The sequence below is a fragment of the Sciurus carolinensis genome, chromosome 3, assembly GCF_902686445.1.
Source record: "Sciurus carolinensis chromosome 3, mSciCar1.2, whole genome shotgun sequence".
Taxonomy (NCBI): Eukaryota; Metazoa; Chordata; class Mammalia; order Rodentia; family Sciuridae; genus Sciurus; species Sciurus carolinensis.
In genome coordinates, this window is record NC_062215.1 from 10,593,730 (window position 1) to 10,607,893 (window position 14,164).

The 14,164-nt window shown below is 39.8% G+C and overlaps 1 protein-coding gene across 1 annotated transcript in view; it reads right to left on the reverse strand.

The window, feature by feature from the left end:
* Positions 1 to 12,155, reverse strand: part of Map2k6 (mitogen-activated protein kinase kinase 6) — a 101,887-nt gene extending 89,732 nt beyond the window's left edge. Inside the window, exon 1 of the mRNA XM_047547639.1 lies at positions 11,871 to 12,155. Within this exon, the coding sequence (XP_047403595.1) occupies positions 11,871 to 11,886 (16 nt within the window). The 5' untranslated portion in view covers positions 11,887 to 12,155. The remainder of the gene's footprint in view (positions 1 to 11,870) is intronic.
* Positions 12,156 to 14,164: the final 2,009 nt, after the last annotated feature.

Consider the following 14,164-nt stretch of genomic DNA (forward strand, 5'->3'; position numbering starts at 1 on the left):
AGAGGTTAGTGAGGCAAAAGCTGTCCTGGGGCTCACAGGACTCTCAGTCTCCCTGTCCCTCATTGAATAAGGTCACGGAGGAGAAAAAAGGTGACCATTACCAGGTTCATAGAGAAATACCTCACTGGCAGAAGGGGAGAATGGAGGAAAGGGCTGAGGAGTGACGTTGGCCAAATTATATTGTTCTCTTATGTGCATATGACAGTACACAACAACGAATCCAGTCATTAGGTACAACTATCAGGCACCAACAAAAAATGTAGAGAGTTAAAAAAATATATTCCATTGTGAGTCCCAGAGCTATCGATCACTCTGATTTTGAAACCAAGATAACAAAAGAAAAAGTTAATTAGCCCTATCCATTCTATTAAATGTAATTTATCTTTTAAACTATTTTTTTCTGAAATTAAAAATATTACACATTTTATACGAGCATACACATGAACCCTTTGGCCAGTATCCAATTCCATGCCTGAGAAAGTAAGTTTGGTAAAGCAAAGAAACTTCTAGAGCTCCGCTCTTGAGGTCAGTCAAGTGAGAAGTCAGATGTACACTGAACCATTTTCTCCTCTTAAACTAATTTCAGATGATTCTAGAGAAGAGAAAAAGGACTAAGAAATGGAAAAGGCAGGTTGGCATGTTAGCAGGTTATAAAAAATGAAAATTACAGCTGTGGCCACGCTCTGGAAAATATTCCCTGACCTAGCTAGACGTTGATTACCAAACCAACAGCTTGCTTGTATAATTACAGTGTGTCTATAAACCTGGTTGATATGATATCCTTGTTTAACTATTAACCTCTGGATTTCCTGGGGTTTCCACAATCTGAAAAACACCTAAAAGTATGAGATATGATATAGTCCACTCATGAACCTATTGTGATCTAAGCAACAACTACAATATTTAACTTGGTTAAGAAAAAGGAAGTTCTTAGAAAATACAACTAAGGTTTTCAAGTGCCAGATCTTATTTTCCTAGGGTTTTTTTCTTTTAATTCTTCTAAGGAATTGTTCACCTATATTAACATTCAGTTGCTGCCACTGGATATTGGAAGGCAAGACCTCCCACACCTACTTTGATCCAAGACCCAAATTCCTCATCAGCTCTGAAACACGCTGACAATTCCATATCCATCATAAATACTTCTCTGAGCTCCTTCTCATGCATTGTGGTACCTTTTGTAAGCCAATCTAGAATTCTAGTTTGAACCCTATACATTTTTGTGCACTTCTTACCTCCAACTAGATGATAATGTTCTTAAGAATTAGAGGGAAAGGAAGAGTGAAACAAATTCATGTTTATGGAGAGATTATTATAGCAAAGCACCTCAAACACAGATGTGCACTCGATAAATATTTGTTGAATAAATGAATGCCAAGCACTGGCCAAAGCATATCGCATACATGACCTTGTTTAATCTTCGTAACTACTCAGTGAATGAGTGTCAGTCTCTTCATTTAGAAGGTGAAGAAACTGGAGCTGGAGGTTAAGTAGATTTTTTCCAAGCTTTAGAGCTAACAAGCAAAAGAGCAGAGTTAAATGCATCTCTATTTCCACCTAACACCATGTCTTAAATGTAACAAGTGATCAAAAAATTATTTGTTGAATCAATCTGAACAAACCCATTATCCAAGTAGTTCCCTCTTTAGGTACCTCCAGAATCGCTGGGATTTTTCTTTTTTCTTTTCTTTTTTTTTTTTTTTTTTTCCATATGGCAAAGAGGTATGAAATAGAAGAAAGAGCACATAAAAAGAGGAGACTATCTTGCAAGGTTTTCAAACATCACAGAAAGACCATCTCTGCGTAGTTATTGCAAAATAATTCCCATATTCTTTACCATTCTGTTCCCACTGGCTTTTCAGATTCTAGTCTTATTCTTATGTCTAACCCATCCCATTCCATGTGGAATTGGAAGAGAAACAATAAAGGAAGGGGATAAATAATTTCTCACTCAGTGTTCAGATCAATGGCTTGAGGATGGAATCATGGAAGACAACTGAAGCACAGGTATGTCTGCTTGGCTTTGGCTGGAGGGAAAGTCAAGAAAGAATTCATTGGTTTAAAAGAAAACTCGTTCCCAAATCCTTTTACCTCCCCTACCACAGAAAAGCAATGTCAGGTCCCTCTATACCCTCCAGTGCAGGAGGAAAACAGTGGAGATGTAGGTTCATTCCTAATTTCATGGAAACTGCACTTGTTATACTTACATAGGAATAACGAGAAAAAGGAATTCATGAAGCCAAAAGGAGGGACAGAATTCCTGTCCTCAGGTACGTTCGCACACTGGCAGTATTCTGATTTCTGTTTTAAAGCAGGCTAACTTAGACACGAAAGGAAACATGTAAGGTTGGTGTCTGCTTCGTTCCTATGCAATACAGCCTAGAAGATAGTAAACGGAATCAATATCGGTTGCCCATTAATTAGCATAAACTGGCAGTAGATACCATCACTAGACCAATTGTAATTGGTCTCCTTCAACAAATAGGAAGTTTGTACTTGGAATTCAACTTTATGAGTCTGAATGAGTCAGACTCAGTATTCCATGATTAACAGATGCCTAATGGGCTATGTCAAAAGGAACTTAGGAAAAGCTAGATACAGGTCAGTCCCCCCTTAATTACCATGCTTGGTCCTGGTATGCCCAAATCAGTCCAAATTCCTATGGAACCCATTTGTGCTTTCTATCCCCAACCAAGTCTTTTGTGCAACAGGTATCACAGCTGGAACAAGTGAAGTCGACAGGAGCCCCAGTTCTGGGCTCAGTAGACCTCGACAAAAGCTTCTGCTCTGCCACCATCAGCCTGACATCTAAGGTAAGGTCTTAACCTTTCTGGCCTCAGTTTGCTCATCTACAAAATGGAGCATCGTATCACTGAGCAATAGTGAGAGTAAATGAGATGATTCACATTCATCACTAAGCACAGGGTCTGGAACATAGAAAAAATCCACAGCAGTGATACCATCTGGAATGGTAGGAATTAGCTCTTCATTGCATGTGACTTAAATTAACCTCAATCTGGATATGACAAACAAAGCTGGGCTCAGCCTCATCCCCAAAGCTTTTCTGTCTTCCTGTGCCTTTCACTTCCCTTCCCTTTCAGAATATGTTTTACATCCTTCCCTCCCAAATACACATAAAACCCACAACTCAAGTCACTCTGTAAGCCAAGGGACGCCCATACCCAGCCCCAAAATTGCCCACTCAGGGTTAGGGGGTTAATGTAAGAAAACAGCTCTGCCACCTTAAAGGACCACCAGAAGCCTCTCTCTGTAAGATGGAGACTGTTGTATGGACGGAGAACTCCGTCTTCACGCAGAGGAAATGGGGGAACCTCTGAGCTAGGTCCCGAAGACAATCAACAAAGCCAGGCAAGGGTGGTAGCGTGAGAGTCGATTTAGTTTGCTTTCTGAACAGAATGTGAGATCGAGAAGGAAAAAATGAAGAGAATGGCAGGAGGAAAAGAGGAAAAGAAATAGAAAGCAAACAGCAAGAGCCTGCAAAGGGGAAAGGACCCCTGGATGGGCTAAAAGATGGGTGCCTTAGTTCAGCGGAAATGAGCAATGACCTAAATTCTCATAACTAGGAGAAGCACCACTCAGACATTTCCTGTGGGCTGGGACCAAGAGGTCGCTGGAGGGGTAGCAGGCCAGTAGTTATCCAGGTTAACAACTTCCAGTTAAAGCCAAAAAGGAACGCAATCTGGGTGCCCGGTCATAAAAAGACCCCATTACTCAATTGAGTCAAGTCATAAAAGGCAGCATTAGCAAACTGTCTCGAAAGGACCAAACAGTAAGTGTTTTTGGTTTGGTGGGACATGCAGTCTCTGTTGTAGGTACTCAATTCTATCATCACGAGCAAAACACAGTCATGGAGGATGGAAAACACAAATAACCAGCCATCACTGCGTTACAATAAAACTTTATTTGGGGACCCTGAATTTGAGTTTTATATCATTTTCACGTGTGATGAAATATCATTTTGATTTTTTTCCTAATCATTGAAAAATGGTAACAGGTACCAAAATATAGTTAGATAGGAGGAACTGACTCCAATGTCCTGTAGCACAGTAGGGTAACTACAGTTTATTGTCTGTTTATTAAATAGATAACAACAATTTATTATCTATTTCAAAATAACCAGAAGAAAAGAGTTTGAAGGTCCTTGACATACAGAAATGACAATATGGAAACGCTGATTACTCTAACTGAATCATGACACTGTACATGTATTGAATTATCACACAGCACCCCCTAATAGTTACAAATACTGTATTTCAATTAAAAAAATTAAAATCCAGGCTGGGATGAGCTCAGTGGTAAAGCATGTACTCAGCATACATTAGGTCCTGGGTTCAATCCCTAACACGGCCAAAAAAAATGGGGGGGTGTGGGCAGTGGAGTCATTTTAGCCCCTGGACTCTATTTAACAACAGGTGCAGCTGGATTTGGCCCAGGGGCTACAGCATGCTGACCGCTGGCTAGGAGCACAAGAACTGTGGACAGGCCTGGCTATGCCTCGTGTGTCTGCCACTCACTGACTATCCATCCAGCCGTGGGAAAATAAACAACACAGAATTTCCTTATGTGTAGGTTAAAAATAAAAGTATGTGCCCATTGGGTTTATGTGACCCTCAAAAGCAGGATACATGAAAAGTGACTGGCAAACAGTAATGGTGGTGGTTGTAGTGATAGTGCCGGGGGAGGGGTAGTGATCAGCACCTAGATCAGGTGCTAATGGTCTATGTGAAGAAGGCTGATCTCAAGGACCCGACAGAAGGAGGGATGTGCAGACTAGAAAGTGAAACAGACGAAGATCACGGAAGATCACAACGGTGTCTGTTGAATACTTCAGCTCAAGGTGGAGTTGACTAAATTGCGACGATTGGTGACAGAGCTCACTGTGTGCAAATTATAATCTGGACAGCCCCCTCAATGCAGAGGGACGGGCGTATGGACTACATACCAAAGTGCAGGGCCCCACTCAGCAAGGGAAGACCACCTGAGGAGACAGAGTAGGGAACAAAACCCAGGGAGGAATCGGGTAGGCAGTGGTGGTAGCTGGTGGACAAGGAGGGAGTGGGGAATCACTGCATTTGGGAGTCATCCCAGCAGATCTCTCTGTCTGGCCAGAGGGTAAGAAACTGTTAAAATTTTTAATTTGCCTCTGATAACTCTTCAGAGGCTCCACAGACTTACAAACCAGCTCCTGAAACCAGAATGAGATGGAGAACTTCATGTGAGTCCTATCAGATAGGTTTCTTTGGAAGGCTCATCTTAGTTCTGCTTTTTTTTTTTTTTTTTTTTGTGGTGCTGAAGATTGGACCCAAGGCCCCACACATGCTAGCCACCTGCTCCACCACTGAGCTACCTCTCCAGCCCTGTTCTACATATTAAAAAAAAAAAAAAAAAAAAAAATGTCGTCAAAGTCACCAGAAGATTGTGCAACCCTCACATCTGTTTAGAGAACCTACAGAGGAGAAAGGGCACTTCTCCAGCCATTCTAAGTTGCTTTTTATGCTATTCTTGCCACTTCCAAATAATCAAGCTAAGACATATGGGACTGTTAATGCAAATGAGAAAGTATAGGAAGAAAACTGTATTATAATTATCTCAAAACTTTCATAAAACTCAGGGAGAAATAATAGCCATCCATGCGATGAAAAATAATTTCATTGTCAAACATTTATTGAGCACCTAGTATTTATAGGCACAATGCTAAAAGAACTGGAGTGGAAGCTGGGCGGAAGCTGGGCATGGTGGCGCCTGCTGCCTGTAATCCTAGCAACTCAGTAGAACGAGGCAAGAGGATCACAAGTTCAAGAACAGCCTCAGCAACTTAGCAAGGCCCTAAGCAATATAGCAAGACCCTGTTTCAAAATTTAAAGTAAAATAAAAAGTGCTGAGGCTATAGTTCAGGGGTAGAGTGTCCCTGGGTTCAATCCCCAGTACCAAAAAAAAAAAAAAAGAGCTGGAGATAACAAAGACACTTAGTAAGAACTTTACCTAGCCAGCAGAGGCTTTCAAATGAGATAAAAGGCAAAAATGACGGCGGTTAAAATTATAGCTGCACTATATAGGCATTGAAATCAACTTGAGAGCATTTGCAAAATATTCTTTGGCAAAGAACTGGTAAGAAACCCCACCGCAATGGTTCATGTGTCACCATTTGGGGGGCAAAGAGAAACAATCTTTGCTGATTGTACCATCAACCCCCTTGCCAGCCTGCTCCCACAAAAACAAAAACAAAAATGTGAAATAGACTAAAGATTTTGAAGAGCAAAAAGAAATTATAAATGTGGATTAGCAGTGTTGGTGTGTGGTTCAATAAAAAGAACTTTGGGCAAAGAGTCAGGAGAGCGAAGTTTACCTGTGGTCCTAATGTCTTGAAGCAAACCACTCACTCCAAGGCCTCAGTCTGCTCATTTGTAGAAAGAGGTGATTGGAATATAAAACCCCTTTCATAGCCCTAAATTCTATCACATAACATCAAGACACATAAAGGGAATGTTTACTAAGTCAATGTTAAGAACATGTCAAACCTGATTAATTTATATAACTTGTGAGGTCATCAAACGTGATCCTAGTCTCAATTCTTACAACAACCTAGTAAATTTAAGCCAAGCAGCTTTGAGGCCTTATACATGAAGGTGAAAAAGTTAAATTATTTTCAACAATGTACACAACATAACCAGGTGCTATGTAAAAATTATTTTCAAAACTAAAGAGAAACTTTTCTCAGTAGAGATAACTGAAAATGCAAAAATGTCCAGAAATAAGTTATTTCCCAGAATGGAATTTAAATCAGATCATTACATTTTTCTTATTATTTTCATGTGGGTCTGGATAGCTATGGATGGTATAAACAAAAATGAGTTCAGAAAATATGTGATATTTACATAAGACATTTTGGTTAAAATTAAAATAGAACTCATCAAGGAATTAAATTGTTTGGATGCATGGAACCCAACTTTCAACCCATGATTATTTAACGTCTACAATCTTGGAATTTTCTGGCTTAACACTGAAAATAATTTGATCTTCCAACTAAAATTTTAAAGCTATATTTTATGAGGAAAAAAAAAGAAATTCAAATACATGAAGCACAAATGTCAAAAAAGTGAAAAATTCTACTCATTACTGAAAAATGCAAATAAGAACAGACCATAAATATCCTTTATCAAATTGGCAAAGAATTTTTTTCAAATTATTATGCCCAGGATGAAGAAAAGTATAACCTTTCTGGAGAGCAACTTATTTGGCCATATTTACCATAATGCCTGAAAAGAGAGAATGGGGACTTCCAGGGATTATTGGTGGGAATGAAAATTAGTGTTATCTCTCTGGAGAGTAATTTGGCCATATAGCCATGCATAACCCTCATCCCGGGTCTTCCACTTCTAAAACGAATCCTAAAGAAATAATTAGGCAAAAATATAAAAATGTACATTGAAGGTACTCCTTGCAGTATTATTTATAGCTGAAAAAATGGAAACTATGTGACAATCCAATGAGAGATTTAGTACATAGGTAACTATGTTTTTATAAATTAAAATATGCAGTTGTGAAAAAGTATCTGTATCTGTACTTAGATGAAAAGGTGTACAAGATACAAAGTAGTGGATAAAAGAACAAGTTGCAAAATATCACATATGGTAAAAATCGCATGTATTAGTATACATGTACAGATGCAAAAACAGTCATCAAAAAGTTAACAGTAATTAACTCTAGGTGGTGTGACTTAGAGTGAATTTTCTAGTCTTATCATGAATTTCTCTTTGGTTTGAATTTTTCCATGAGTACATATCATTTTTTATAGTAATCAAAAAAGTTCTTTTCAAAAAGTAGAGAGAAAATGGGAAATGGAAAAGAATTGGACATTCATAACTTGTAGTTTGCTTCCTGGAATTTATTCTAAGGTCATCGCATGCACAATAACATGTGAACTGGAATGATCATTGTGGCAATATTCAGAATACTGAAAGTTAATAAACATTAAGGTTCTATTTAAGTAAATGCAATTGCATTGGGTAATATGAACATAGAAATACATTAACTTGGAAATAGTCCATAGTGTATCAGTAAGTGAAATAAAAGGTCAACTAAATAGACATTAGTTCTATACACATTTTGGATCTTTCATATACAAATATATAGAAGAAAAATCCAAAAGGATATATGTCAAAATGCATCCAGCAGTAACTAGTCATTCTTATTTTCCTTTTCTTCCAAATGTTTGTATAAGAAACAAGTACTATTTATATAATTTTTTGAAGTTTTAAAAACCTTCCTTATAGATTTTTCAGGTGTTAAAATACTGGGAAATGGTTCAAATGATATTAACCTATGAAAAACGACAGGAAAAAAATCTCAGCCCTTTTATCCAGCATTCAACTCAGCACCAAAAGACCCCATGAAGCCCCTGCACTTCACAGGTGATTGGTATAAAGACCTGAAGGCAAAAGAAGTACAAAACGGCTCGGGAAACCCCAGGTACCTATTCTGATTTTGTGTCCTGAGATGTACGGAGTTATAAAACATACTGGCTCAGATTACAGGCTGAGCGTGACAAGTCCGTCTGGTACAACCTAACAAAGGAATTTACACAGAATGAGAAATTTACACATTTCATTTCCCAGGGTGGAATGAATTACAAGAAGCAAAGAACTCAGTAGGGTTAAGCTCTTTGCTAGCACTCTGCTACACACTTCTGAATTGTGCCTTATAGGCATGTCTTACATGATTTGCTTATTCCTAGGTTACACTAAAATAAACTCTGTTTTGTTTTTTTTTTTTTTTAAGGTGAATAGGAAGAGAGGGGAGAAAGAGTATATTTTAACAGGGTCAAACTTCTTGTATATTTTCAGGTGAACGGGGAGATGCCAGACCACCCCCGCCTGCCTATCTCTACCCCCTCCCCACCCCCCCAAGAACATTATGGCTGATAACAATAGTTTTCTCTCCCGGGTAGTGTAGATGACACATTTTTCCTGTAGCTTGCCTTCCTGTAATGTGCAGGAATTCCTGAACTTTCTGGGTGCCCTTCCTGTTAACTTACATTTCAGATTTCCTCAAAAGGCATACTACTGCTTTAATATTTGAAAAATGTCAGTTCAACCCCAGACAGCTAATACAAACAAGCTGAAAAGCCTACCACCTAAAGTTACAACTGTGGAAAACAAAATTTCTTTTTAAGAAATTCTTTCTCGGAATCTCACTGTTGGTAAGGCTGCAAAGAAGTAACCCAGTCCTTCCAGCTCCCGGGCAGTCTATAATTCTTTGCTTCTGCTCTGCCTTAAATTAGAGGTCTGTAAAACCGAATTATAGTGATCTAGAAAGTTCGTAAAGGTCCCTGAATTGAACATGTTGTTAAATTCTTCAATACTATGAGATTGTATCCACCTTTCACTTTTCCTCCCATTTCATTTGGCTAGAGTATTAAAAAGTTTGGAACTGCAAAAAAAAATGTTTTGGCCATTTGAGGATAGCGTTGCTGAATTAGGCCAATTCACATTTAAAGTCCAGGCCAACGTTCCTTTGCCATTTCTCTAAAAGGATCACCCACTTCTTTCTACCAATAATTTTCTTTTTGGGCAAGAACCTCATGTTCATACAAGATGCACTTTCCAAAGAGGATCCAATTAAGAAGATTCAATGGGCAAATGGAAATTGATTTGAAGGTACCCCAGTAGCTGATCCCCCATTATGTACAGATTATCTATCCAGTATTGACTCACCTACGATGGAAGAGAATTCCCTTAGCTTCCAAACTCCATAACTTGCTCTACTAAGAGGGAGTTCTACCTTAAGTGAGCCCAAAACTATGTGCGTGCACACACACACACACACAAACACACACACACAAATTCCTGATTTAGCGTAGACCCTAAGGTCCAAAGATCACAGTACACACCACATTCTTCATGAACCTTCACAACTAACCCCCCAATAGAAAGGTCACTTCCGTCTCTAAACTCCAATAATGCCATTTCTCTTCAATGCCTTCTACTATCTTGTGTTTAATGATTCCCTCATATACCTGCCTTCAGCAACCACGTGGGAAGTTTCGTGAAGGAAAGGACTTCATTTTCAATATGCTTATATGCCCCAAATCCTGTGCACACACAAGTACATACGAATGTATTTGTGCATGTACATATATGCACACATATACATATCTACATATATAAACATGTCTATCACAATATATATTTATACATATGCTAAACTGAACCGAGTGAATGAGTGAATGTTCACCAAATACAAAGTAGCTAGATTCCACTTCATTCATACACCAAAGCATGGACTGCCTCTTCATTTTTTTCCCACATTTTTTATTGGTGCATTATAACTGCATATATTGATGGGATTTGTTGTTACACATTCATACATGCACACAATATAAGAATATAATTTGGCCAATATGACTCCCAGCATATGGACTGTCTCTTCTAAATTGATATTTCTCTGCTCAATTAGGAGACGTGGGGGGGTTTCCCTATTTAAGGCATATCTCCACCTTAAAATGTCAATTCCTAGTTTCTTCCTCACCCTTAGCTATTCATATATTCATTCTCCCCTAATACTCAAAGAAAAGCAGAGTCCTTCTTTGAACTCTGGAGAATATTTTTCTTCTTGGACTCGGATACATGACTTTCATCAGGTAGAATTAAAAGGTGGTGCGATAACTCCAAAAAAAAATTGTGGCAAAAATTTTATCAGATACTTTAATTTAACCAGCTCTTACTCAAACAGTGCCCCAGGTAGCCTAACTCAGAGGTCTCTGACTCACTTCTTCATTCCATACATTCTCCAATGGCATATGCTTTTCCCTGCTTAAGAAAGGAATTGTTCTGATACAAGTGGCCCAGGGTCCCACAGGTAAGGGACAGCACCCCCTCAGCTCTCTGATGTTGTCAGGAATTGTTTTGAATTCCCTCCCCAGAATGATATTCAGCCTGTAAAATACAACTGTGGGAAAAATCAATTTAAGAAAAAGAAAACATAAAGAAAGCAACCATAGATCCTGAACTTCTGACCTATTATAGCTGACTAAATATATGCAATTACACACTTTAAAGATTTCATTATGGTTGTCAATGAAACCGTGCAGTTCCCTCATGTTGCTGTAATGGTTAAAAATACACTTTGCCCCCCAACGGCTCCCCCCAAGATGCAAAGCATCTCCCAAATGGGCAAACATATCTAGGTCCTCACTGCACCCTCCAAATACTGAGAGCCAATAAGCAATTGGCATAAAGTGCAAAATCTCGGAAGAGCGAGACTTCTTGTCTGCTTTTTTGTAATAAGCTGTTATCTACAGTTCACCTTTACTTCCTTTAAAAATGAAAAGTTGTCTAATGTTCAAAGCGAAATCAATGGAAATTTAAATGTTAGCACAGAAACGGTTCGTTTCCAAAAGAATATAAGATTTCATTAATTTCCTAGTAGTTTAACTCAAGTTTTACCTTTCATCTTCACCTACAGACTTTTTAAAAGTTTGTATTCCTGTTGCACACAAAATTACTTATAATATGTGTGCATACTACAGAATTGTACAATTATATAAAGCATTGCACATTTAGACGCTACCAACCTGCTCTCTCTCTCCTGACTGTGCAAAAGGCAAAAAGAGCTCAGTAATCCTAGCAGAAGAATGCAAATAACGTCAATGCACAGCTGAACTGCAAGCCCTGCCTTACAGGAACTCTCTGTGTCTGCAAAAAAAGACACATACTAAACAGGAAATGCAACTGAGCTGTGGAAAACCTCAAACTTAAAAATGCAATCGCCAGGCGAAAAATGCATCCATGCATTCACAAATGCATGCACAACCCTTTGCATTTTTGCAAGTAATGCAAATAGGCTCTTACCTTTCGACTGAGACATTTTCCCCTTTCCTTTGATGGGGGAGGGGAGCACAAAAGACTTTGCCTTGCTTCTCTTCTGTAGCTAGTTTTGCAACAAAGATGCAAGCTGCAGGCGTGCAATCTTCATGCAAGTGGAGTTTCTCTTGACCGATGCAGCAGATGGACTTTCAGAGAATCAAGGTGGAAATGCACACCTTGCAAAACAGACTGGAAAGTGATTTTTCTCCCAGTTGCAACGTTGGGGAAGGCTGTGCTGCAGCTACATGATGGGCCAGGGCTGGCAGCTAAAAGCTCCAAACTTGGAACTGAGTATCTTAGTGCGCAGACGTCCTTCCTGCGAAGGGCGCGGAGACCGCTGGGTAATGTAGTTCCCGCGTGGAGTCCACAGGGCTCTGATTTAAGGAAACGTGGTCGTCCTGGTCGCTGAGCGAGATGTCTGGGCGCGACAAAGATTGCGCCCAGATACACCAGACAGACCCACACTCAGTAGTAAGAAACGGCAAGACCAACAAGAAAGGACATTTTTGCTCTCGAAAAGCCCCTGAAACAACAGCTAAAGAGCATGCTAAAGAATATGAGGATAGCTAAAGGGCTTTGGCTCCTCTAAATTCTCTTTGGGTGTTCAACGTGTTAATTCTGTAACCCAGCACCTGTTGGACTGTTCCTGCTTGTAGGCTTTCACCCTCACACGTCCATTTTTAAAAAGGTTTTTCTCGCTTGGGAAGATTTGTTGGTGGTTTGGCCCTGCAGAGTATGCAAAGTTTTATTTAATGAGAAACGATTCGGGTCAGTTCCTTTCAAGGAACCTGAAATTCAATACAGGGTAGAACTGGGATGGGGAGATTGGGGAGTTCTCATGTCTTACAGGGTTACAGAGCAAATTCTGCTTGTTACATGTCAAAGTCAATTTTATCCAAGTTAAGATATTTGGATGTTTTTCCTCACCTGAGGGGAATGGGGATGGAGAGGAAAGTCCCTGGCCTGGAGGAGAATCTTAAGTGAACCAAGTCAAATACCTTGAATATAGTCGGTAAAATCAAGAGGTATTGGTTGAGTCTGGAGGATTTTCCAGGTATCTTTCTGGGGCCTTGGTTGTCGGTTTACCCTGTACTGCCCACAGCTGGACGGCGGGCAGCAACCCAGCAGACCAGAGCATTGGTTCCTGTAGCCAGGAAGCCAAAGAGGCACAGAATTCCCAGCGAAAAATGAAGAGGAGGAGAGGACTCTGAGTGGAAATGAGCTCAGACTTTCTGAGCATAGACCACACTCGGGAATGTTCTTTTAAGGCCAAGAGCAAGAAATTGAGGGTTTCGGGCTGCTGAGGTGTAAGTAAAGCCCAGTGGTAAGAATGAATATCCCCATTCCAAGGACCAGGAGAATTGCCTAGCACACAAGAGCTGATGGGGTGGGCACAATATACAGGTGAGGACACTACCAGCCTTAAAAGACAGGTTAAAGATTTGGACTTTATTCTTCAGGTATCTCAGGGGTGGTGACAAGGTTTTGAAAAGGGGCGTGACCTAGTAAAAGCATTGTTTTAAAGAAAGCAAAATTGCCCTCAGGGATAAGGGTGGGTTGGAACCAGAAGAGGCTAGAGATAGGACAGGTCAGTCATGGAGGTCAAAAAAGCACTTTTTTTTTTTTTTTTTCCCCTTCAAAGACGATTCAGCTAGATTTGATGGTTGCTAATAAAAACTGTTGGAATTTCAAGAATTCTGGGAAGCCAGGGTCATTTGAATAATGGATAAATCAGAGAAGGCCACCATTTGTCAGCTGCAAATCAGCAAATCAACCTTTAACATATGTAATTGGTAGTGGGACTGATATTAATGACTTCAGTTGATCCCCTTTACTGATGTTATAGGGAGTTAATCAAGGCAGCCTCTGTCCCTGGAAGAATGGCACAGTTCCCATAAGCACAGGTGTGAACAAGCTCAGAGCCTTCTTCATCCAGCATGTTTTCTAAGTCTCACTTCACTGGGGGATACATGTGTGGAGCTTCATTTCAACACATCCAGTTCACTTTCCAAATATTGATAGAGTACCTGCTTCGTGCCAGGCCCCGGAATAGCTGCTGAGCTTCAGGTAGACCATAGGGCCTAAACAACCACCAGACTGCTTTCAATTTGCATTTTGTGTGGTCAACTGCATTGCTCTGAAATTGCACAGACTCCCTTCTGTATGAAAGAGTTCTAATCACAGCTCAGGCGAATTTTGTGACTGTTATTTGTGCTCCCACTTTCTCTGCATAGGCTTGTATAGTTAGTTCACAGCTGGCAAATGGTTTGTGTTCTGAA